At 40.3% G+C, this 23912-nt stretch overlaps 1 protein-coding gene across 3 annotated transcripts in view; it reads right to left on the reverse strand.

The window, feature by feature from the left end:
• LOC139141691 (centrosomal protein of 85 kDa-like) overlaps positions 1 to 23912 on the reverse strand; it is a 257293-nt gene that overhangs the window by 208738 nt on the left and 24643 nt on the right. For 2 of the 3 annotated variants that reach the window (XM_070711276.1, XM_070711275.1), the window contains exon 2: positions 19530 to 20075. The exons of the other annotated variant lie outside the window; for it this stretch is intronic. In XM_070711276.1, the coding sequence (XP_070567377.1) occupies positions 19530 to 20075 (546 nt within the window). The remainder of the gene's footprint in view (positions 1 to 19529; positions 20076 to 23912) is intronic. 3 annotated transcript variants of the gene reach the window in all.

Genomic DNA, 23912 nt, shown 5'->3' on the forward strand with positions numbered 1-23912 from the left:
TCCACTTGTCCCCAGACAAGTAACCTCTATTTTTATAATTGTCAAAATGATTGATACTTTTTCATTAAAATTGCAAAAAAAAATTAAAAAAAATTGGTTGAAAACACTAAATATCTGAGAGGAACTCCTTTCTCTTCATAAAAGCAATAGCAACTTGCCATATCACTGTTTTGACAAGCTGGGTGGCTTTTGTTAAGGTCCACTACAGTCAAGATAGGGGGTCTTGACCATATAAGGAACTCAGCATGGTGACCTACCGGTACACAAGCTTGCTGCGTACGATCGAAGAGTGGCATGAGACTCCTTCTGGAGAAATTTCTGATGGCTAAATATTTCTTTGAAAGACAGGGATATAGTGCTTCATCAAAGTTTTTGAGTTTTATATACTGATATTTTTAGGTGAAGTTGTGAGCTTCCATCACACCACATACAAGTGCAATCAATTCCGTTTGATGCTCCGTGTAGTGTGGCTCGAAATTTCTCCGAGCTCTGTACACACTGTGTACTACTGGCTAGCAGGTTAGTTGAGTAGAGTAACCGTGGTTGTCAATAAAGTTTGCTTTACTGTTTCACTGTCCAAATTGTTTGGTGAAAAGTTAGTTGTTCTTTTTAAAATGGTCTAGGCTTCTGCTTCAAACATCATTGTCTGGTTACTATATATCTTGTTACATACATTTTACATGTAAAATGAGTGGAGAAGTACGTTGCCCGGCATTTGCCCCTGGGTCCAGTGGCTAGTGAACACACATCAACTTGCTCGTACCATGCCATGAATCGCAAACTGTAACAGAGTAACTTATTTTTTTCCTTTAGTGTTTCGGTTGAGACAAAAAAATAGCCCCGATTTGAATGCATCCCAGTGACCCATGTCTGGTACTTTTGAGGGACATTTTTTCTAATTTAAGTCAAAAGACGAAAGAACGCACTCTGGGCAAAACACTAAGTTGGCTCTGAACTTTCTGCCCAGGGCAAGTGAGGGCTAGTTTTGCGCTAGTCCCTATCAGAAATTAGTCTGTCCCAGGCATCGGGCAAGCGTAATTTTCAGGCCCTGACTAATTATGCAAGCCACATCAATGTAACTGGACCTGTATACATGTATGTATTGTATGCCATAGAGTAGGATCCTTGTACCAAGTTTAAAAAGAATTGGCATAGGCATATCATAGATATCAGCATTCATGAGTCCCTATGCATGGACATAGCATTAATATTAATACAATCCTTGAACCCATATGTGGATCATACCTGGTGACCCTGTGGATGGATATCAAATACAGAAAAGAAAAAGACTGTCACAAAGCCATTTTTTGATCGAATCATTACAAAATCGGCGTACATATATATGACATAGGGATTAATATATGTACAAACTTTCAATGCAATCACGCCCAGCATCGCTGAGAAATCTAAGCACAGTAGTCAAATATAGGAAACAAAATAGCCACCACGCAATCAAAACAAAAATCAATGTGCATATGTATAACATATGGAGTAATCCATGTACCAAGATTGAATGGAATCGCTATTAGCATCACTGAGAAATTTGCGTGAACATATGCACTCGACATCAAATTCAGGAAACAAAATGGCCGCCACACAGCCAGATTGGATCGGATCACAAAAGAAATCGACGTACATATGTATGACATAGGTAATAATCCTTGTACCAAATTTGAAAAACAGTGTCAATGACACTGTGCTCCCATTCTACAGAGATACTAAGTACTAGTACACACATGACATTGCATTCTTACAGGTTGATTACTAGGAAAATTCCACTGTAAGTCCAAATTAATCTTATACCCAGTAATATGAAATACTCCAGCTCATAATGACTTTAACATGTCTGACAGAAAACAACCCTCAAGACTATTATGTTTTAAAGCAATCCAACAAATACTTTGGGAGAAAATGATTTTTTGACAAAAAATGAGAAAAATTGCCCCAAAAATACAAATATGAAAATTTCACCACAATTTGTGGATCATATATCCCTTTTCCTGCCGAGCGCCCCTGTCCGTTATCCTGCCAAGTCGGTCAAAACCGGCCCCCTTTTCCGTGTCTACAGAAGATTGGCTCTCCTGCACGCTTTCCTGCCAGGCATTTGGCGGGAAAATACCGCATTTTCGGGGTACGATTACCGACCATATACGTGTTAGACTTCAAAAATTTTTGCATGCCCGTATAGAGGGGCAACCGCTAATGAGGTTGTGTCAAGAAAATAATGAGGTCTTGGGCGTTGTTTGCCCCGGGGGACTTGCACTTTTATGCCCTTTTCTAGCTTACTTTTGCGGAAGTAAAGCTCGTTCGCCGTCACGCACGTCCACACCGGGGAAACATCACCTCGCTCGTGAGTTAGTAGAAGACCCAGGGGTTAGTGCTATGGGTGCGGCAGCACCCTCAAACCTGTCCTGTTCCCCCTGGGTTGTGTCACTTGGCCACGTACTTTGAACGACTTGGAAGAGTCGCACAGTGCAGTCTGCTTTGACGTAGTGTCAACGACATAGCTTCGCCATTGAAGGAAAGCGTGTACGTAGTTTGGCCAGTTCAGTGCACAGTTAGCTCGTTAGTGTTACCGTTTTCTAACAGGTTAGTTGTGCAGTTGTTAGTAAGGTGCAGTTTTGTACCACCTTAGCTCTGGACAGTGCAACTGCTCTATGCACTAACCCAAACGACAGATGGTTGGTACAACGTCTACGTCGCACGAGCACAGCCTCCGTTGGGCTGTGCCCCTCCCACGTGATACGACGCACGTTCATCCATTACTATAGCGTCCTTACGGATCTGCCAAAAACGAAAGTGGGGTAAAAACAAAACGAACGAAAATATGCGATCATAGATAGTATTTTATTCGGGAATAATTTACATTATGCCGAACAATAAATCTCGGAGTCTGTCTCGACGTCCGAGTGCATGGTCCGTGTTTCAAAAATTACAATCGGGGTGGCAGGTCCGTGTTACAAAAATTACAATCAGGGGAATTGTACAAAATAATCCGTGTTTCAATTCTATTCGGGAATAATTTACATCATGTCAAACAATAAATCTCGGAGTCTGTCTCGACGTCCGAGTGCATGGTCCGTGTTACAAAGATTACAATCAGGGGATTGTACAAAATAATCCGTGTTTCAATTTACAATCAGCGGGATCGTAAAGCACAAACAAACGGCACAACCGTGCTCAAAATGTGATCATGGTCCGTGTTAAGAATACAGTCAAGAAGAGCACCACTGTGAGGCGAAGTTATCCCCTGTCCGTTATTTACGTCGGGTTCTCTTGCTGATGGGTGTCGTCGGGGCTGTGTGAGTAGAGGTCTGCACGCCAACGCTCCTCTTACCTCGTAGCATCATGCGATGATGAAAAGCCGCAAAACACTCGCCCTCGTGAAGATGAACCCCGCACAGACTACATCCTTTGGACGTCTCAGACAGTCGTCCGCTGGCAGTGGTCTTACCCTCTCTGCTGCATACTTTACAGCATTTCTGCCGCCCCTTCAAACGGCTGACAACGTGCATCTGCTGATTTTGTGGATTTATGTAGGAGGCAAGAGAAACGGTGGCCTCGACCTCTCTCACACTGGGCTGCGACCGCCCACAATAACCGCCAATGAGCTGTTTCCTGCCAGGCAGATGAAACATCTTATGGGTCAGCTTACTATCAGGATGTACATGCTTGAAGCATATATATGCATTTACCAGGGCAACATCAATCAGGTAACATGCCAGATACGTCCACCATCTGTGATTCTTGCGCCCAGTGTGAAAGTACTTGCGCTTCTGGTTGGCTCGGTCGACACCTCCCATGTACCGGCGATAATTATACAGCGACAGAGGCACTTGTCGCTGCTCGTCTCCCTCCCCCACTGGCACACACTCCAAGGGTGGATAGACCGTATTCAAGATCAGCACCTGAGCGTTACTATCCTGATAAGCAGTGATGTTAAGACGAGAGTCCGTTCTGGTCGTGGCTTTCATATCCCCAACAGACAGAGGAAGGCGCTTCCTCTTACCCGGCGGAATTAATTGAGGGGGCATGGTGCGACGATTACGGCGGTTAAAGCTCCCGACCATGTAGATCCCGGTCTCCATCAGCTCTCTAGCAGTAACGACCGTGCTAAACAGGCTATCACAAAATAGGCTGTGATTATATCCACAAAATGGCTGGACCAGCTCCATCGTAATTCTTTTCACCACACACCTCGCTCCTACCGTCTCCCATCAGTCCGATCCCGAAATTTAACACCTAGGTACGGTGTAAAGTTAGCGATGTATGCAGTGCTAGAGTCGCACAGCTGCCATATCTTAAAACCGTCTCGGTCAGGCTTATGCGGTAATCTCTGCTTAAATTTAGAACGGCCCTTAAATCGCACCATGCCCTCGTCGATGGAGATCTCTCTACCCATCTTATAATTATTTACGCACCTGTCAACTATGGGCTCCATCCATGGATTGATTTTATAAAGGGGATCCTCCTGACACCGACGTCGGCGGCGTGCCTCATCGGGATCACGACGTGGATCGTTCTCTGGGTCTGCCAGATGAAAATATCGCATAAGCTGCTGAAAGCGACTGCGGGTAATCACAGTAGAAATACCCTGGTTTCTCAGAAATGGATCGCTAGACCAATAATCCTCCACTGATGATTTACGGTCGATACCCATACAGACTAAGACGCCAATGAACGCCTGCACCTCTCGGTAGTCAGCGTTACGCCAGTATTTATCGATCTTTCTAGCGATATATCGCTGGTGGAATTTGGCGTATTTATTAGTCTCGTCCTTTGCCAATCTGATCAGTGTAGCTGGAATAAACTTAAAAAAGTAATCGATCTCACGGGAGTGGCTGGGCAAGTGAAGGTCGGTCCTCTTTCATGGTCAAAATCGGTCTCCTCAAATATATTAGCATCAGTAGTTTCTGACATACGCCAGACAGGAGGGGTGTCGTCCTCCGCCAATACAGCAGCAACGTCATCATCGTCGTCAGAGCTTGCCTCACCTACATACTGCCTGTCATAAAAGTCATCGCCCTCTGCCGCATCCTGGTCAACCTCCGAGTCGGACTCAGCGGTGATATCACCGTCGTCTGGGCGTCTGGGTCTGAACTCGCCCGTAGCGGCATTAAGGATCATATCTGGCTCAAAATCAGGTGGGCTGTCCTGATAACGAACCCTCCGCACTATCTTTTTTGGCGGGGACATCGCAGCACACGAAACTATGGCAGGAGCAGGCTGGGCAGCCTCTGCTGATGACGAGGACTCAACCTCTTTCGCACTGGGCACAGGAACCTCTCCTGACGTAGGATGAGGGCTCATGGTGAACGCAACAGGTGGTGTCTCTCCCGGAGCAGCCGGGGGAGAACCAATGGCATCAGCCGTCTCGTTACTAACTGTCTCACTAGCAGCAGCAGACGTAGTCTCTGCAGATGTAGTCTCTCCCACCAGAGCAGATGTAGTCTCTGCAGGTGAAGTATCTCCCACAAGAGCAGCAGATGTCTCTGCAGGTGAAGTAGTCTCTCCCGGAGCAGCCGGGTGAGAACCACTGGCAACCGGTGACCCATCATCATCCTCATCGGCAAACGATCAGTCTTACGTTTACGCTTACCACTGGGTTTTTCAGCCAGAGATAGCTTGGCCTTACGGGAGCGTTTCTTGCCCGACTTCTTAGAACGTTTACTAGGGACATCACAACGATCGCTACCACTACTGCCCGGAGACTCTGCATCTTTGAGCTTCAGTCGTCTGCTCGCCTTCAGAAAACTTTTGCGGTCCGTCAAGCTCATGTCTGGAACAGTGTCGACAGACTAGCAGGTCCCACCCTTTTAAAGCCACAGGGAAACAAAGCCCTGGACATGATTGGACGCAGGGGTGTTTATATATGCAGCTACCTGTTATTATAATGGACCTACGGCAATCAGTCCACCAACCGGCGCTGATATTCCTACCCGTCATGTAAATTGCCTGTCCGTACCATTTGATATGATAATAATACTCGTTTGCAATGCAAATCCCTCGAGCACTTAGCATAACATAGTCAATGTCATTAGCATCTCAACTTGACATTCCGTCCAGCTGGGTACGTGGCATGCGCACCTGCCACCCAAGGACGTTGGCCCAAGCCCATGTTCAGTACGGGTGGGAAACCCGTATCTTTAACCTCATGTCCCTTCTAAGTACGCCCGAGCAGGGCGTATTGTCATCCAAGTCGGTGACAAGCCAACCCGACAGATCGCCCATTAAGCAGTAATGGACTGGCCGTCTCGTTCTTGTACGGCAACGAACAGTGCTTCAGCGGCTTGTTTAGGTCATAACCGTTGCCTTCCGAGCGGCTTACCCAACTAAGGCGGTCAAAGATGAAGGATGCCAAAATTGTCAACAGCTGTCTCGGCCTCATCCGTTGGGCAAACATGGCTCCTTCAAATAACGTGGCCAGCACGTCTACGTCATCAGCGGTGATGACGACCCGTCATTGACGCCCGAGTGCGTAAAACTCGGAATATACCGACAGGTACCTCTACCTGAGTCGGTCATACTACGGTATAAACCAAACACAGGTCTGCCAACTCCCGTTAGACTCGGCCGTTAGCCGAACTTCACAGGGACAACATAGGCGTAACAAGTCGGTGAACAACGGTTCACGCACCTAACCGCAGCCGCCAAGTCGGTGAACAATGGGATCGAATTTCGAGGCTTTGTTCGTGAATGGCAAGGCTGAGGCGGTGTGTTTCGTTGCACGGCTTGAACGTCTAGAGCCAAGTGCAGCCGACAACATCCGACATCTGAGTGGGTAGTCTTTTCGAGAAGGTAACAAGTCGGTTAAAAGCGGTGGTTACCCTTCACAAATGTCCCTCAAGTCCGTTCGGATCAGTTCCATGTCAGGGACTAATCAAGCCAAGTCCGTCAAATCCGTCCGCACTTCCCGTCAATCAGGACTAAGTCCGTGATTTTCGTCTCGCACCATTGGCAAAAATTGCACCGCAAGCTGAGGCGGTCTTAGGCGGTTGCCTTATAGATTAGTGTTGCCGAGACGGTCAATTTCGGCCGCAATCTATGTAGTGCCTCAGAGCCAAGTTAGCCCAAACTCCGCTAGGATACGTCACCGTGCTAACCTGCCAAGTACGCTACTCGTCCCCCCCCAAAAAAAAGTCCCCCAACGGGGTAGGGGACTGGCTGGGTAGCTTCTGCACCTTTCCCTGTCGTTGGACTCCCTGTGAACCCATTTCGAGAGCAAACGCCGTTCCTCGCCCAAACCCTGTCCTCGAACGACCCCTAGCGTGAGCAAGGGTTTGCTACACGTAGTTCCGTCGACTAGGCAGGAAAGGGGGTACCAAAAAGTAGCCCGATTTCCACCGCCTTGGCAGGATAACGGCCGTGGCTGCTCAGATTCTAGCTATACCGAATTTCAAGCGGATTTTCACCGACTTGGCAGGAAAAGGGATATACAAGTTTTCAAGGCAATGAGATGAGTGCTTTCAGAAAAGAGGATTTTTTGACCAAAAACGGGAAAATTGCTAAAAATACAACTTTCAAAATTTCACCACAATTTGAAGAAATGTAACAAAAGTCACTATAAACAGCCTGCATACCAAGTTTCAACCAAATCTGGCCAGTGGTTACAGAGTTTTAGTAATTTACAGGATTTTTCCTTTTTTTCCCCTCATTTGCACATTTTTGACTTTGACAAGTTCATTTGAACAAATTCACATCTCCATTCCTGGGCGCACCTGTCCACCAAATACTAAGATGGTAGGAGCTGCGGTTTAGGAGTTTTTAATGTGGACAGACATACATCTGCGCATACTAACTAACATACATACATGTACATACCGGTACATACATATTTACGTACCGTATATACATATATACATGCATGCATACATACATTCATACATACATACATACATGCATACATACATACAGACAGATAGACATGCATACATACCGTACTCGTCCGAGTATATAAGCCGTGTATAAGCCCCCCTACTGATTTCAGAGGATTTTAGAAAATGCATTACATCCGTGTATAAGCCCCTACCCTAGTGTAACTCAAATGCAGAACAGTTAGGAGAGTATATTTGGTCATTTAACTTGGTAAAATTACTTTCATATAATAAAGAAACTATTAAGAGATGTTAAAACAATGGGAAACTGGAGTTCCCTTGACAGCATTGTAAGGAAAATGACACGTTTTCCCAGTACTATCTTGATTCTTTGACCCTGCTCACCCCCGTCGCCTAAATAGAATAGTCTCACTTACGTCCTCCATTGTTTATTTTCATTCACGGGCACGATGTTTTCATGCTCAAAACATGCAGTTTCTTTTGTTTGAAGCAATTATCCTTTCATTTGTGAAGACTTTTCCTGGTGACTATTACAGTTTTCACTGCTATGTTGTTGTTTTCACAAGATGTAGACAGTTTGATACTGGAATATTGAGTTGCCTTTCCATGTAGGCAATGCATGCCTGTTCACATTACTGTTGATTAGCAGCATACATGACGTCTTTGTTTCAAGTTTGGGGGTTTTTTTTCGACGCTGAAATTTCACCAAAATGTCACTTCTGTATTCAGAGATTGTACAATCAATTTCTTTGGATGTGTAAGTCGATTTTGAAAGCAATAGAAAGATCGAGTGGCGTTGAAAAAAATTGTGCATAAAAGTAGCATAAATTAAGCGTCCATGACAGATAACATGGGGTTGCTCGAGTATAAGCCCCTCCCCTAGTTTTACCGCTGTTTAGTGTTGCCGAACCAGGGGCTTATACTCGGACGAGTACGGTACATACATGTACATTTATTTTTACAGCTTTTAACCTCCAACAGCCGACCAACCTATCAATATCAGCTTGTTCAATTTGATCCAACTGCTTATAATAATATAAAAAAGAGTTAATTACATTCCAATTACGTCATAAAAAAAACAGCATATCTGTAAGGTTAAAAAGAATCTTCAACTAGTTATCTTTATCAGTATTTTCATCCTAATAACCAAGCACATTATAACTTTCAAATTAACATTGCAAGTAAGTTCTGTTGAATAAGTTGAGGCTGTACATACCGGTACTCAGAGAAAGCACACCAAAGAGACAAATGTTTGCAACTTAAGAAGTTCAAGGTCATCAAAATCATTATAAGGAATCATGTAACACTTTCATTGCACTGTTTACACAGATCGAATAATTGCAATAAATAGAACATGAGGAATCTTATAGCCCAGCTTTACCATAAAAACCCTATCACTTTGACCACTCTTTTGACCATTTGATTTTTTTCCTCAAAAAGTAATTGTATTTTATCCTTATCAAGTTCTCCACAAATGGAAATTGTAACTTTCTCTATCTCTCTTTATTTGGCCAAACTATCATGACAAACTACTATGAGCAGTTTCTTTTCGATAACATACAGAGAACAATACATGACGGTACAGAATATGTCAAAGTTGGGATTCAGGAAAGTTGCCTATATATGTTTTAATCATCCAAGATGGTAAGCATTTCACTATGAACTGTCAAAAAAGTTGAACTTTCTAATAATTCTACAAAAAAATTATTTTGGCTTTGTTGATTTCCTAATTAATTCAATTATTTAAAATCATAGTAATTAGTTACATACAATGTAAGTCAAATTCAGTTAAATATCAATTACAGTCTAACATTGCATCATTCCTATAAATAACACCTCAGCCTGGAAAAGCACAATCATGAAAAGAGAATACAAAAATTGTTAAAATATAAACGGTCTTTTTTCAGAGAGAGTCAATTGAGGAAGTTAGAAAAGGTTTATTCCGAAGACCGTAATGATTACTGGAAATTGTGGAAGGATATTTCAGGGAGTCATGTCAGTAAGAAAATAGACTCGTCTATTTCTCCTAGTAAATGGTTTCTCACTTTAAGTAGTTGGGTAATTTTTCTTGTGAAGAAACTGATAATGTTTCTAAACGTATTCTTTCTGAATTAACAAAAATGGAAGCGGCCAATGAATATGATGTGAATTTTATTCTTAATTCCACATTTACAGTATCAGAAATATTAAAAGCTTTGCGTAAATTAAAATCTGGGAAATCCCCAGGTGTCGATGATATTTTGAACGAAATGCTAAAATATGGTGGTTCTTCCATACTTACTCCATTGTGTTCATTATTCAATGTCATCCTCAGATCATGAACGTTTCCAAATGCTTGGAAAAAAGCATATTTGGTCCCAGTGTTCAAATCAGGTGATACATGTGATCCGTCAAATTACAGAGGGATTTCTATAAATAGTTGCCTTGCAAAACTGTTTACCTCTGTGTTGAATAATAGGCTTATAAACTTTCTTAATAGCAATGGTATTCTTTCGCCATTTCAGTCTGGTTTCAGAGCAAAGAGGAGAACTGCAGATAATCTTCTAGTTTTGCGTTCAGCTATTGATCAGCATGTCTATGCGAAATTTTCTCAGTCAAGCTATAGTCCCAGTCGTAGGTACTTTTATTGTTGTTTTGTAGATTTTCAGAAAGCATTTGACAGGGTTTGGCGTACAGGTTTACTTTGGAAATTACAGAAATATGGCATTAATGGTAATTTTTATAGCTTAATTAAGTCCATGTACAACAACATTAAGTATTGTGTGAAAAGTAACAATTGCTTTACTGAAGAATTTTGGGTGTAATTTAAGTCCAACTTTGTTTAATATTTTATAAATGATCTTCCCAGTACATTTGGTTCCAGTGAGGACTGTCCTATCAAACTTGGTAAACTCCTTTTCAATTGTCTAATATATGCTGATGATCTTTTATTGATTTCAGGATCTGCTTAGATAAACTTCATAGTTTTTGTCGTGAATGGAAATTATCTATTAACATAAAGAAAACGAAAGTTATTGTGTTCAACAAAAGTAATCATCTTGTAAAAGGAGTTACGCTCACTTACAATTGAGTGACTCTTGACTTAGTGAAAGAGTACTGTTACCTTGGTTTTGTCATTACCCCAAATGGTAAATTCAAAGGTAATTTTCACAATCTTAAATTGAAAGCAATGAAAGCTCTTTTCAGCCTTGGTAAGGGCCTTCAAAATGATTCACTTTCTGTAAAAGTTGCATTATCACTCTTTGATAGTTTAATTGTTCCTATTATCACATATGGCTGTGAAATATGGGGACATGAAATTAATGACAAGTGTAACTTTCTCAATGATGTTAGTATATCTTATTATAGATTTATCCTAGGAGTCTCTAAACATGCACCGTCTGATGGTGTTGTTGGAGAGCTGGGTAGATATCCAATTCACTTTATGGTGATAAAACACATGCTCAAATACTGGCATCAATTGGTTTTATCAGATGACATCTTATTGAGATCTGCTTATACATCCAGGTTGAATTCAGATTGGTATAATTATATACAAAGCATATTGAACTCTTACAGTGGGAGCGATATATGGTCTTGTGTTTGCAATATTAATTCCACAGTTAATAATGTATATGATAGTTTATGTGAAACTTATGAACAAACATGGCTGAAAAACATTCATAATGATACAAGGAAGTGTGGAATGCAGAGGAATAAGCTCCGAACTTACAGACTTTTTAAGACAAAATTTGAATTTGAAAGTTACTTGCTAGATATAAGATCTTTTACCTATGGGAGGTGGCTGACAAAACTAAGAATAGAACTGGGTAGAAGGTCAATTCCAAAAGTTCATGCAAATGAAAGATTCTGCAAGTTTTGTAAGTCTTTAGTTGAGGATGAATTTCACTTTGTTATAGAATGTCCAAAATACAGAACGTATCGAGATGGTCTATTTTCATCCACAAGTTTGTATAATCCAGGCTTTCTTGATTTGAATCATAATCTGCTCATCCACACAGGCAATATTTGACTTTTAATGAAGGCATGGCAAAATGTACCACAAATTTGCAAACTTTGCCTTGAGTTCACCGAGTCATCTTCAGGTCACTCCTAGGAACCTGCACACCCAATTAGAAAGTAATGGCATACACACTTTCAAAGAAGATTTTTTTAACCAAAAATGGAAAAAATTGGCCAAAAATACAAAAATGCAAATGTTGCCATAATTTTGATGAATTCTACTTTGAGTTATCACAAGGCACCTGCACACTCAATTTTAAAGCGATCTGACCATTGGTTTAAGAGAAAAAAATTTTTTACTAAAATGGCAAAAAAAAGAGAAAAAAAATTCATTAAAAATAGAAATCATCAAATATTGACATAAAATCTCTATGTTTAAATGAATTGGGCCTAAGGTACCTAAAAACCAAATATGACAATGATCGGATGAGTAGGTCCTGAGTTATTGATTTTTGACCATTTTCGCCGTTTTCTCTACCTCATTTGCATATCTATGAGACTAAAAAGTTCATTTTAACAACGGCACATCTACACTATATATGGCATCACTACACCAAAAATCAGCTCAATATGTGCAGCAGTTTGTGAGTTTTTGGGTTGGACGGACAGACATCCATACATACATACATACCGGTACATACAGACAGACATCTCACACACAGACTTTTTTCTCCCTATTTATACCCAGCTCTATCAATCAATGCCCATTGGCCAAATGGGTCGGGTACGAGACTCTTGAACTCAAGGAAGTGCTGTGTAACCTCCCAATTGCCATATATGTATGGCAAATGGGAGCTAATAAAATCGCTCCAGGCATCTCTGAGATATCTGCGTGAACAGACAGATGGACAGACACACAGACATGACCAAACCTATAAGTCCCCCCGGACAGTGTCCGTGGGGACTAATAACAAAAAAATTCAGCAAAAATACAAAATCCAAGACATCTTCATGATATACATAAAATTGTATAAGGTCCACCCAAGGTAACTGCGCACTAATTTTCAAGGCAATCAAAACAGTGCTTCTTGAGTTATAATTTTTTGACCATTTTCACATTTTTTAAAGCTCATTTGCATAATTTGGGCAATGCAGACTTCATTCGAACAAAATCCAATCTGTAGCCAAGGATGCATTCACACGCCTAATACCAAATTAACAAGTATTCGTTGATGACAGTCCCGCTGGATTAAGGTGTTTGAATTGTATCTGAATTAATTATTAATCTTACTGTTAAAACGGTTCACAGAGAACTTAGAGAAAGATATCGAGTTTCATGGATTAATTACTTACATAGTGATGTGAGGACTCAATAGTGCTGATGAAAATTAAAACTGAGAATGTATAGTCAATTTAACTTTCTTATCTTGTGAAAGGTATTTGATGGATATTAAGAATGTAAACTGCAGGAAATTGATTACAAAGCTCTGTATTTCTGATCACATTATAAGAACTTTGAGAGAAATTCCTGTACACAATGAGTTTTGGGGACAAGAAGCCTCTTAAGATACATTTCTTTTGACAGATTCAGACTTTCAATTAGAGGAATTTTTGGAGATCTTGTTTGAGTTTCCATGATACATTTTGTTGCATCACCTTTTAAATCAGAATCTCTATTGATGTCACCAGGTATGAATGACGCATATGTTATTCTATACACAAATTATGATAGTCACAAGGTAAACTGTCAGGGGCATGAAGAGCAAGTGATGTCATTTCAAAGGGCACAGCTTCAAGAGGTTCATCTATAATGTGCAAACTAAATGGTGTAAATGGTTACAAGGCCCAGTCACAGAATCAATAACTAGGAATGCATGTCCATTGTACTGGAGGTACCCTTCATCATTTCTACTATGAGAATCAAACAGATAAAAAAAGATAATGCCATACCATATTCTTTGATAATAAGAACTGCTTGTAAAGAAGTTTGCAAAGCAGTATGAGGAGCAAATTCTAATGAATAGATAACATTATAAATCGTACAGAAATTATCCCCAAAATAACCAAACATGGACACGGTGGGACTACAAGTAAAATAGAGTCAAAATAAAAAAACTTGTTTTCACATCAATTGCCCGTAAGTGTGCACATAAATCTTTATTATGCCTGTGTGGATACAATTTGTCATACAATGACTTCCCAAGATAAAGAATTGAATCAATGACAGTACTGTCCCAAAAATGTATGTCAAAAATTTTTAAATACGCCAGAGCTATAAGGTTATTTGCCATGCATGTACTGGTACTACATGTAGTTGCACTGAATGAAAATATAGGTGAACCCTGGTGAAGATTATCTGCAGTAACTTTTTAAAGACTTCCCTTGGAAGTACTGGTGCAGTCTCTATTGTTTAAATATCACCTCCCAAAACCAGTAGCAACTTCATATATTGATTACATAAACAAATTTGGATGAGCCATGTTATAGAAACATAGGGCCAAAGTCCCTGAAGCTACTTTAGACATGGATACAAAATTAAGTATTTCCTGACTGTATGAAATTATCTCACTAAGGTCATCCTAGGGACTTGTGAACCAAATATTAAAGCTGTCTGACCAGCGGTTTTGAAAATACAAGCGACTCAACAGTCTACAGTGCTCTGCTATGTTATGTGACACATGTATTGATAAAGAAGGTGGATATCTTTGATAGCTCATTTCAGGATGGCCTGACCAAAAATGGAAAAAAAATTCCGTAAAAATACAGATTTGCATATTTCATCACAATTTTAACAAATCTAAGTTGGGTTATCCCAAGGGACCTGTATACCAAATAAGAAAGCTGTCTGACCAGTGGTTATGAAGAAGATTTTTTATCAAAAACGCCTTTTTTGGTGCTAATTTGTATATTTTCAACAATATCAAAAAATTTATAAAAGTAGTTTCTCAAAATCATATATTTTATCTACACAACAAATATCAAATCAGTAAGTACTGTGGTTCTCAAGATATTTGAGTGGACGGACGCCTCACAAACGGACATACATACATACATACATACATACATACATACATACAGACTGACGACGGACGCCGGACAGATACCCATCCCAATAGCTTCTATAGACTATAGTCTATAGTAGCTAAAAACACTGTTGCTTTGCCATTTTCAAGTTTACAGTGAACACAATGAAAACAGCCAATTGATATTTTGTACTGCTGCAGAGAAAGACTCATGACTGAGAGAAGTTTGGTCTTGCATCCAAGAACTTTCAAGAGTTTGAAGGAAAATAGATATTTTGTTACAAAAGTAACAGCCCACACTGTGTATTATACTTTATGACAGTTATTAAGCAGGCAGTTTATCTGTATGTCTTTTTGTATCTTTGACTTTGTTGGCAAAATAAGTCAGTAACTTGTGCTTGGCAAGTGACAAGTTACATAACTCCTTGTTTTTTACTCCATACACCTTAATGATGACTCCTTTATGTGTTACTTTTTAGCTCTGTTTATGCTTTGTTTTAGACTTCTTGTTTTTGGCCTTATCTGGCCAGTGACTGGCTTGGCGCGCTTGCAAAGTCTCACTCTTATCCCTTATGAAGGGAGAAACTCACGCTTGAGTCATGTTTTTTGTAGTGGTGTCTGTGCTGTAGAATGTATGTGGTATATAATGTTTGTATGTATGTGAAGCCAGACCAGTTACCAATCACAGAAATTAACACCTGCAAATAATAAAAATGGAAGCATATTAAAACTGGCAACTATTTGAAAATTAATTTTGTCTGCAAATCACACAGTGTGTTGCTATTTTACATACTGAGCTCTAAAATTACTAGTGACAATTCTTGAACCAAACTGAGGAAAAGAAGGGTTTATGTATTATTGGATTTTATATAGAAAAACCTATAAATTGTTCAGAAAATATCACAGAGAATTTCCAACACAAAAAGGACAAACCTATATGATATAATAGTGAGACACTGTGTCACTGACATTTATTGCAGATAAGGAATATAAATTTTGCTATGTGTATCAAATATATCATGTAATTTTAGCATAACAGCGTGGAAATGGGAAACTGCCACGCCAGAATCAGACTCGTTAAATTTCCCCATGCAGACCAATAGGTAAAATCTTTCAATGAGAGCACAAAAATGGATCACTTTTTCAGAAACTTGAAGCACTTTAAAAATAACAAGATCGCTGATGAAATTTTGTTTAGTCTAGTGACACCATCTGGTTTGGGCTAGCTCATCGCAATCCGATTGCAAATTGTATTCATACTCGTACGGCCTTAGAAATGTAGTCACCTCTTATGAAAACGGAGACGGAGAGTGCAAAATCACGACTGTAAAACAACTGAAAACTACCAACTATACATATTTATTTCCATGTGGGTCATTCTGAAATCTGAAGTTCGTACAGATCGCTATATACTGCAGACAGGATCGGTATTTTCGTGATCAGTTCATTATCATTCATTATTCATTAAGGAATTCTGCGCAATGTCATCGCGATCCATTGCAAGCTAGTCTACAGAATAAAAATGAACGACTCACAGCATCTGGTAGATATGTCAAATGTACAGGGACCAAACACAGAATCTAATAGATAGAACAGTGTTCTCCCCAGAAATTTTTGCAAGAGTGGCGGCTAATTAGCATAATAATTTACATAAGTTAACCTATGACCTTAAGTAGGTTAAAAGATTACTGTCGACATAATGCAGTATTATGAGAAATGTAACATGCAACAGCCTTTCACATATCCATAGACTAAAGTCCAGTGTTATTGGATCTGTTAATACCCACCAGAACCAATGCTGGTAAGATTATTCAGGTATTGTTATCAGGATGAATGAGGACTGCAAACTACTTCAAAAAAATCGTCTGTTTTTTCGTTGGAAAGTGTATTCTCTAACTATTTGAACAACGACAAGTAATATATTTTTCTTAACTTGCTGACTCTCCGTTTCAAGTGATTATAGTTTTAACTAATAACACTTTGAAACATTAAAGTAAATCAGTCTTCCGCTTGACTGTTTACGATCACAGGCGAATGAACTTTCCAATCTCCAAAGTCTGGGCATATCGGCATGGACGTTAGACAAAATGCATGTATCCGGTTAGCTGTGATATCACAGCGGTACTTGTGGTGTGTATCGGGTCATTTGGGTCATCGCCACAGGGGCTGTGGCGATGACCCCAATGACCTGAGCGCGTTCGATATACGCCACAAGTACCGCTGCAGCGCTGCAATATCACAGCTAGTATCCGGTGCATGTATCCTATCGTCATCCGATTTGCAAACAGTTGGAAAAAGTCATGGAAAGGGCTAAATTTAAAGCTAAAACCCTCTTCATAAAATTCTGGTCCAAGTGCTACAGAGCTCGTACCGACTAAGAGTTGCATTGTGGTACTGGTGAACTCCCGCAATAGTATGCAAACGTTCGTACGGAGCTGTGCACAACTTTCTAAAACTAACATGGAAACAACATCTCCTGCCCGAGGCATGGTTATTCAGAAAAGTCTACCACGATATCACAGTTTTCAAGCATCAGAAGTTCAAACTACAACGTCTCCTACCTTATCTGTGTAAGCTTAACTTCCAGTGCTAAAATATTTTCGCGGATTGGACCGCTATTGATAGCCGCAATGGCAGCACGCGCACGGCTGCATGCATGCTTGAAACAGCCGCCATTTTTGACATCTCTGTAAGGCTTCTGGAGAGAGTACCTTTGTCCAATAGAAAGGTGGATGTCATAGCAGAAGTAGACCCAGCAATGAAACTTTAGCATTAGGAGCGTAGACATACAGGTACGTATAGTACAAGATCGCTGATTGGTAAAGACCAGAAGATTCCATTTAGCAGTTCACGACGTGTCAGAATATAGATTTCGATTCGTGTCCACTGCAGAAACTTTGTTGTGCACCAACAAATTGCGTCTATTAACACCTTCCAAATTCAAGGGCAGCAACCGGAACTGGCTAAATACTCTGCACGCCAATCGCTCTGAGCTTAAGAAATTAAACGTTTTTGATACGATTCAATTCATGAATTAAACCGATGATTGATCGCCTTTCAGACACTGCCTATATGTCAACTCACTGAAATGATTTCACGTATAGCACAGTATGGTCCGATATTACATGTACATGTACATGTATGATGCAGCATGCTTTAAAATGACGTGACTCCGAACGTCGCATCGGCAAAATGCAATGAGAGCACAAAGATGAATATTTTTTACATAAAACCCGCTGGATCATAAATTATTATTACCTGACTGATAAACTTCTGTGCATTTTACGAACGCCATCTTGTTTAGCAAGCTCATTGCGATGCAATCGTATTTAGAAAGTTTACTTTCTGATGTCAAGTGCATGGCACATATAGGCGATAGCTTGGCAGACTGCATGCTTCGAAACGTGTCAAGAATGTCGGCACAGAAACACAGTAACTCTGCTGGATTGATATTTATTTAACACGATACTAGATGTTACTTGTGCATTACAATTATTTCTATGCAGTAAAGTACATGTTATTAAAATCTTTTCCAAAACCAGTCTGTCTCAAAAATGGTCTGGATTTCGCACACGCATTGTCGTCATTCATGTCTCCCAAATAAATAACAGAATAATATGATCTATATATACAATGAAGGGAATATTAGTCAAATGAAAATATACCCACCTTTTTATCTGTCACGATGTCCTTCACGCATCCATGTATGTACAAGACAGAGTGGGCACTTGCCACGTGGGGTGAAGTGGATCGTCAGTAACACTTTTGTTAACAGTTGTTTTGTTGACAATTGCCCCCGTAAATACTGACTACTAATGATAGTCTAAAAATCGCCCCTATAAATAATGGTACAGTCCGAAAAATTATGTCATCGGATACTTTACAGTGACTTCAGATTCGGATTTAGCTTGAATACCAGACATCAAGACTAAATTTTGGATTCAGATTTAGGAAATGTAGCTGTGAATATCAAAAAAACGTGAATCTTTGGCCACCAAATTAAGATGTTTTGTGAAAATAAGTAGCGTGCATCAAGAGGCAATAGGGTACTATATTTCTGCTTAGTTATACAATGATCGCTTCAAAGACGACTCTGGAATCGCTGATGACATGTGCACGGACGGACGGAACCTAACGTACTAGTCCTCGCTTCACGGGACTAAAAAGGGCATTGGTTCATGATTTTTTGATGTTGACGTTTGATGTTGATGGACATACTACGTACATACGCACATTGTATATGTACATACATACATACACACATACATAGAGATGCCACCAACTTCAGCTTATATGATAACCTCACATTTAACCAAATGTGAGCTAAAAATGGCTGCCAGACAGTCATACCAGTATTGGATTATTAAAAAATCAATTGACAAGCATATGGGTGCCAAAGTGTATTTCACTTTGCCAAGTTTAAAAGAAACTGACTCTGGCATATCTGAGATGTCTGCATGGACACTTGCACACAAACATGCACAGAGCCTAATTTATTAGTCCCCCAGACGACTAAAAACAAAAAAATGTGGACATGTTCCTTACAGTGCATTTGTCTTGAGCCATGTGTTTTAAAGAACAATACAGCAACATCTGCGTACTAGTAAATTATGTGAAAGTCTAACAACAGCGCTGATACATTGAAGTGCAATGAACAGCACAAAAAACAAATAGTGCGTAAATTATAAGTTACAAATACATGTACTGGCCCTTGTGTACCCATTCTTACCGTGTGATAATGATGTCCAAACTGGTGTATGTGCTGCCTGTCCATAAAATCTTTTTGTTGTAAATCAGTTGAATGAGACACTTCCATGGAAGCAGCATATTTTCTCAGTGAATCTCCGCGCTGTGGATATGATCTATTATAAGTCAATTGAGCTGGAAGTGGTAAGGCTTTTCTTCCAACACATCCATCATTGAATTCTTCAACATCTACAAAGTTGTAAGTCTCCACTCTCTTGGGTTGGTCATTGAGACCACTAATTCCATGTTTCTTATGTTGTGTGTTATTAACAGTTGACATGTCTTTGGTCAACTCCATTTGTAAGACATGACAATAGGAGCCCTGCTCATTTGATCTTTTTAACTCCCTGTCGCAAATCTTGTAATGATGGTCCATTGGTTTTTGAACTCCAGTAAGGTTACAAGGTTGAGCATCACCAACTTGCCTGTCATCACCACAAATGAAATGTTTTTCATTAACTGTCAACATATGTTTTGCAATTGCCAGAGTAGTTGGATGTACTTGAGCTAATGGTGGACTGGACTCGTCCTGCAACAGATAGATTTTTAAGAATATTACGATGAACTTCAAATTAAAAGGTGTACAATCCTGCTCAATTGAAACAAAAGTAAATTGGTCCATAAATTGGTATATTTACACACAATTGATAGCCTACAGATTCTGTACTTCAATTCTGACCAATTCTGGCCATGCAATGCTAAAGAGACATTTCAATTTTTGAAATTTTCATTTTTTTCACACTGCATAAGTGTGTGTGTGTGTGTGTGTGTGTGTGTGTGTGTATATATATATATATATATATATATATATATATATATATATATATATATATATATATATATATATATATATATATATATATATATATATATATATATATATATATATATATATATATATATATATTGTTATGTATGTCATTTTCCCCCACTCTCAACATGACCTGAGTTCAATTAGTCTAGAACATTCTCAAGGTCACTGCCCTTCATGACCTCACAACCTTGAATTCAAGTAGTCATGTTTGGAATGTTCTGGAAATTTAGTTAGCTGTGTAAGAGAGATAATTTTAGAACAGTAATTAGCATGTCAATAAAAGTTCTAGATTGTTCTTATATGCTCTTATGTAAGCACATGGGTATAAATAGGGACGTGCACAGCTCGCAGACAGACATTTTGGGATCGTGTCTCTTGTGTCTTACTTCAAGTCTTTAGAAACGCCAGCAGTATTAATTTCAAGACTTTTCAAGACCTTCACTGTCGCGCTGGATTTATACTGTGGACTCTGCGCAACTTCAAACCTGCAAGCCAAAGGACTGTTCATTCATCGGACAGACTGTTACAACTCTGAGACTGGAGCTTTGCCATCCCAGCTGAGATACATGTAAGTAATCTGTGCACTTTTACAGTTTGTATTCTATCCCTCACTTAGCAATTAGTTTTATTTTCGTAATAAATTTCGTTTTGCACGGAAACTGCTGAGTTCACCCTTTTGTTTGTTTTTGTCACGTAACAAAATTGGGGGCTTGTCCGGGATACGAACATTTTGAGCCATTTGACAACATTTTGCCAGCCTTTTCAAACCACTGTATACTGTGAACTCAGCGAAATTCAATCATGGCGGACTTAAAGTCAGACGAATTTATGGATGACCTTGATCAGGACACATTTGATTCCCTCAGAAAAGACAACCTCATAGCACTGGCCAATTTCCTTAAAGTCGAAGTCAAAAGATCTTTGCGCAAGAGGGAAATACAGTACCATATTGCAAAACATTTAGTTAATTTAGGCCAATTTGAGGAATCCACCTCGAAAGATTATGAGCCCGAGTCTACCTCTGAACTCAGAAAATTAGAATTGGAAATGCAGACAAATTTGGAGATCAAGAAACTAGAATTACACATGAGAGAGAAAGAATTACAAATGGAACAAGTCATTGACAATGACATAGTCCCCTCTTGTAATAGGAGTATTAGTCTTGATGGGGCAGGGAAATGTGGTCATTAACCCTTTTCCTGCCAAGTCGGTGAAAATCCGCTTGAAATTTGGTGTAGCCAGAATCTAAGCACTGGTGACAGTTATTCTCCCAACCCGGTGGAAATCGGGCCCTTTTTGGGTACCCCCTCTCCTGCCAAGTCAACGGCACAACGTTTTGCTATCCCCTGTGCGTTTAGGGGTCATCCGAGGAGAGGTTTTCTGACAAGGAACGCCTTTTCCCCTCGAAATGGGTTCGCAGGGAGTCGATAGACAGGGAAAGGTGCAGAAACCTGTCCGCCAGTCCCCCACACCCGAGGGGGGCTGGGTTTTTTTTACCGCTTTTTAGCAGACTTGGCAGGATAGCATGGTGACGTTTTCTGGCGGAGTTGGACGTACTTGGCTGCCTGGCACTATAGAGATTGCTGCCGAACTTGACCAACTCGGCAATGCTAATCTAGAAGGCTACCTCTTGCAAACGACTTGGCAGATATGCCGATGGTGCGAGACGAAAGTCACTTATTCAGTTGTGCGTGACTGAAAATGAGAACGTATTTTTGACGGGACGGCTCGACTTGTTCCTCCGATGGAACGGATATGAACGACTCGGAAATACCATTACAAACTGGTGTCCGACGTACCAAGCTGGGCTTCAGCTCTGCAAGTTCAAGCCAGGCAACGTCCTTCACCGCCTTGGCCGTGCCATTCAATGGACGTAGCTTTGGATTTTTTATTTATTCCATCATCCGAAGTATTGGCTCTGGTTTGCAGGCAAACGTATCCTCTTGCCGACGCATTGGTAACTACGTACGCTGTTTGCGTACAGAGAATTCATAAGGTCAATAAGGTCAATGTGTAGTCTGCTACGGGGATACCGCCTGCATTTAGCATGGACTGCTTTTGTTATGCAAACCAGCTAGCAGTACAATATGGCTGCCAGGCATGTGGACACGTCGATGGCTAGAACAATGGAAGCATATTGCGTTGCACCCGTGCATCGCAAAAGTGAACTGAAGACTTGGGTGTAGTGACTGGTTATCACTGGTTAGCTGCAGCCCAAGCCATGTCGGTACAAACCCGTACCTGACTGAGGACCACTCGATTAAGTCAGTAATGAACGGTAACACTCGTAACAAACCCCAACTGAGCTGGCTAAACTACGTGGAGCTGTGCTTCAATGGCTCAGCCATGTCGTTAATACAACGGCAAAAACGTAGTTTTTGTGCTACACTGCCAAGTCGTTGAAGGTACGTATTCGATTGACCCTACCCTGGGGAAACAGGACAGGTTTGCCGGTGCTGCTGCACCCCTAGCACGACCCTCAGGGTCTCTGACTAACAGACGAGTGAGGTGATGTTTGTGCCTAGCGGACGTGCGTAATACTGAAGGAGTTTATTTCCGAAAAAATAAACATGAAACGGCAATAAAATGACGCACTCCCAGGGGCAAACAAAGCCGGTGACCTCAATTTTTTTCTGCAGTAACCCTTGAGCTCCTTCCCCTGTCTACGGGCATGTAGAAATTATCGAAGTCTAACACGTATAAGTACGGCTAAAACAACCCTGAAAATGGGCGATTTCTGCCAAAATGCCTGGCAGGATAACATGCAGGAGATCCAATCTTTTACAGGCACATATTATGGGGCGGTTTTCTACTGACTTGGCAAAATAACGGACAAGGGCGCTCGGCAGGAAAAGGGTTAAGAAGTATCACTGGAGTGTGGCGTTCAGATCTGTGGACACATAGGTCTATATCATTGTTCCCAATTTGAAACAAGAGGCATGTCTAAGTTATGGTTCTAAATCAGGAAAAAAGATCAGACCTCCAGCTGTATTGGCCAGCCAAGAAATACATATGCGCATAATAAATGAGGTACAAGATGTGACATCTTAAGGTCTATTATCCTATCAAAATTGAAGCATAAAGAACTTGTGGTTACTTAGTTATGCATATATAAGTATAATCAAGGTCAAAGGTCATCAAGGTCATGTGACATTTCGAAAAAAAAATTGTATTGCTAATTAATCCCTATATGCAAAAATCCAGACCTCTAGCTCTATTGGCTTGCCCAGAATTATATATGCGCATAATTAATGAGGTAAACCATGTGTTGTCATAAGGTCTCCCATCCTACTAAATATAAAGGACATAGAACTTGTGGTTACTTATTTATTGACATAAACATGTATTTTAGGTAAAAGGTTATCGAGGTCACATGAAATTTTGTCAAAAAATTTCTATCCTATAGTTATCTCTATATACCAAAAATAAGACATCTAGCTCTATTGGCTCGCTCAAAGTTAGATATGTGCATAATTAATGAGTTACAATATGTGGTGTCATAAGGTGTCCCATCATACCAAATATGAAGGGTGTAGCACTTGTGGTTACTGA

The sequence above is a fragment of the Ptychodera flava genome, chromosome 10 (genome assembly GCF_041260155.1).
Source record: "Ptychodera flava strain L36383 chromosome 10, AS_Pfla_20210202, whole genome shotgun sequence".
Lineage (NCBI taxonomy): Eukaryota > Metazoa > Hemichordata > Enteropneusta > Ptychoderidae > Ptychodera > Ptychodera flava.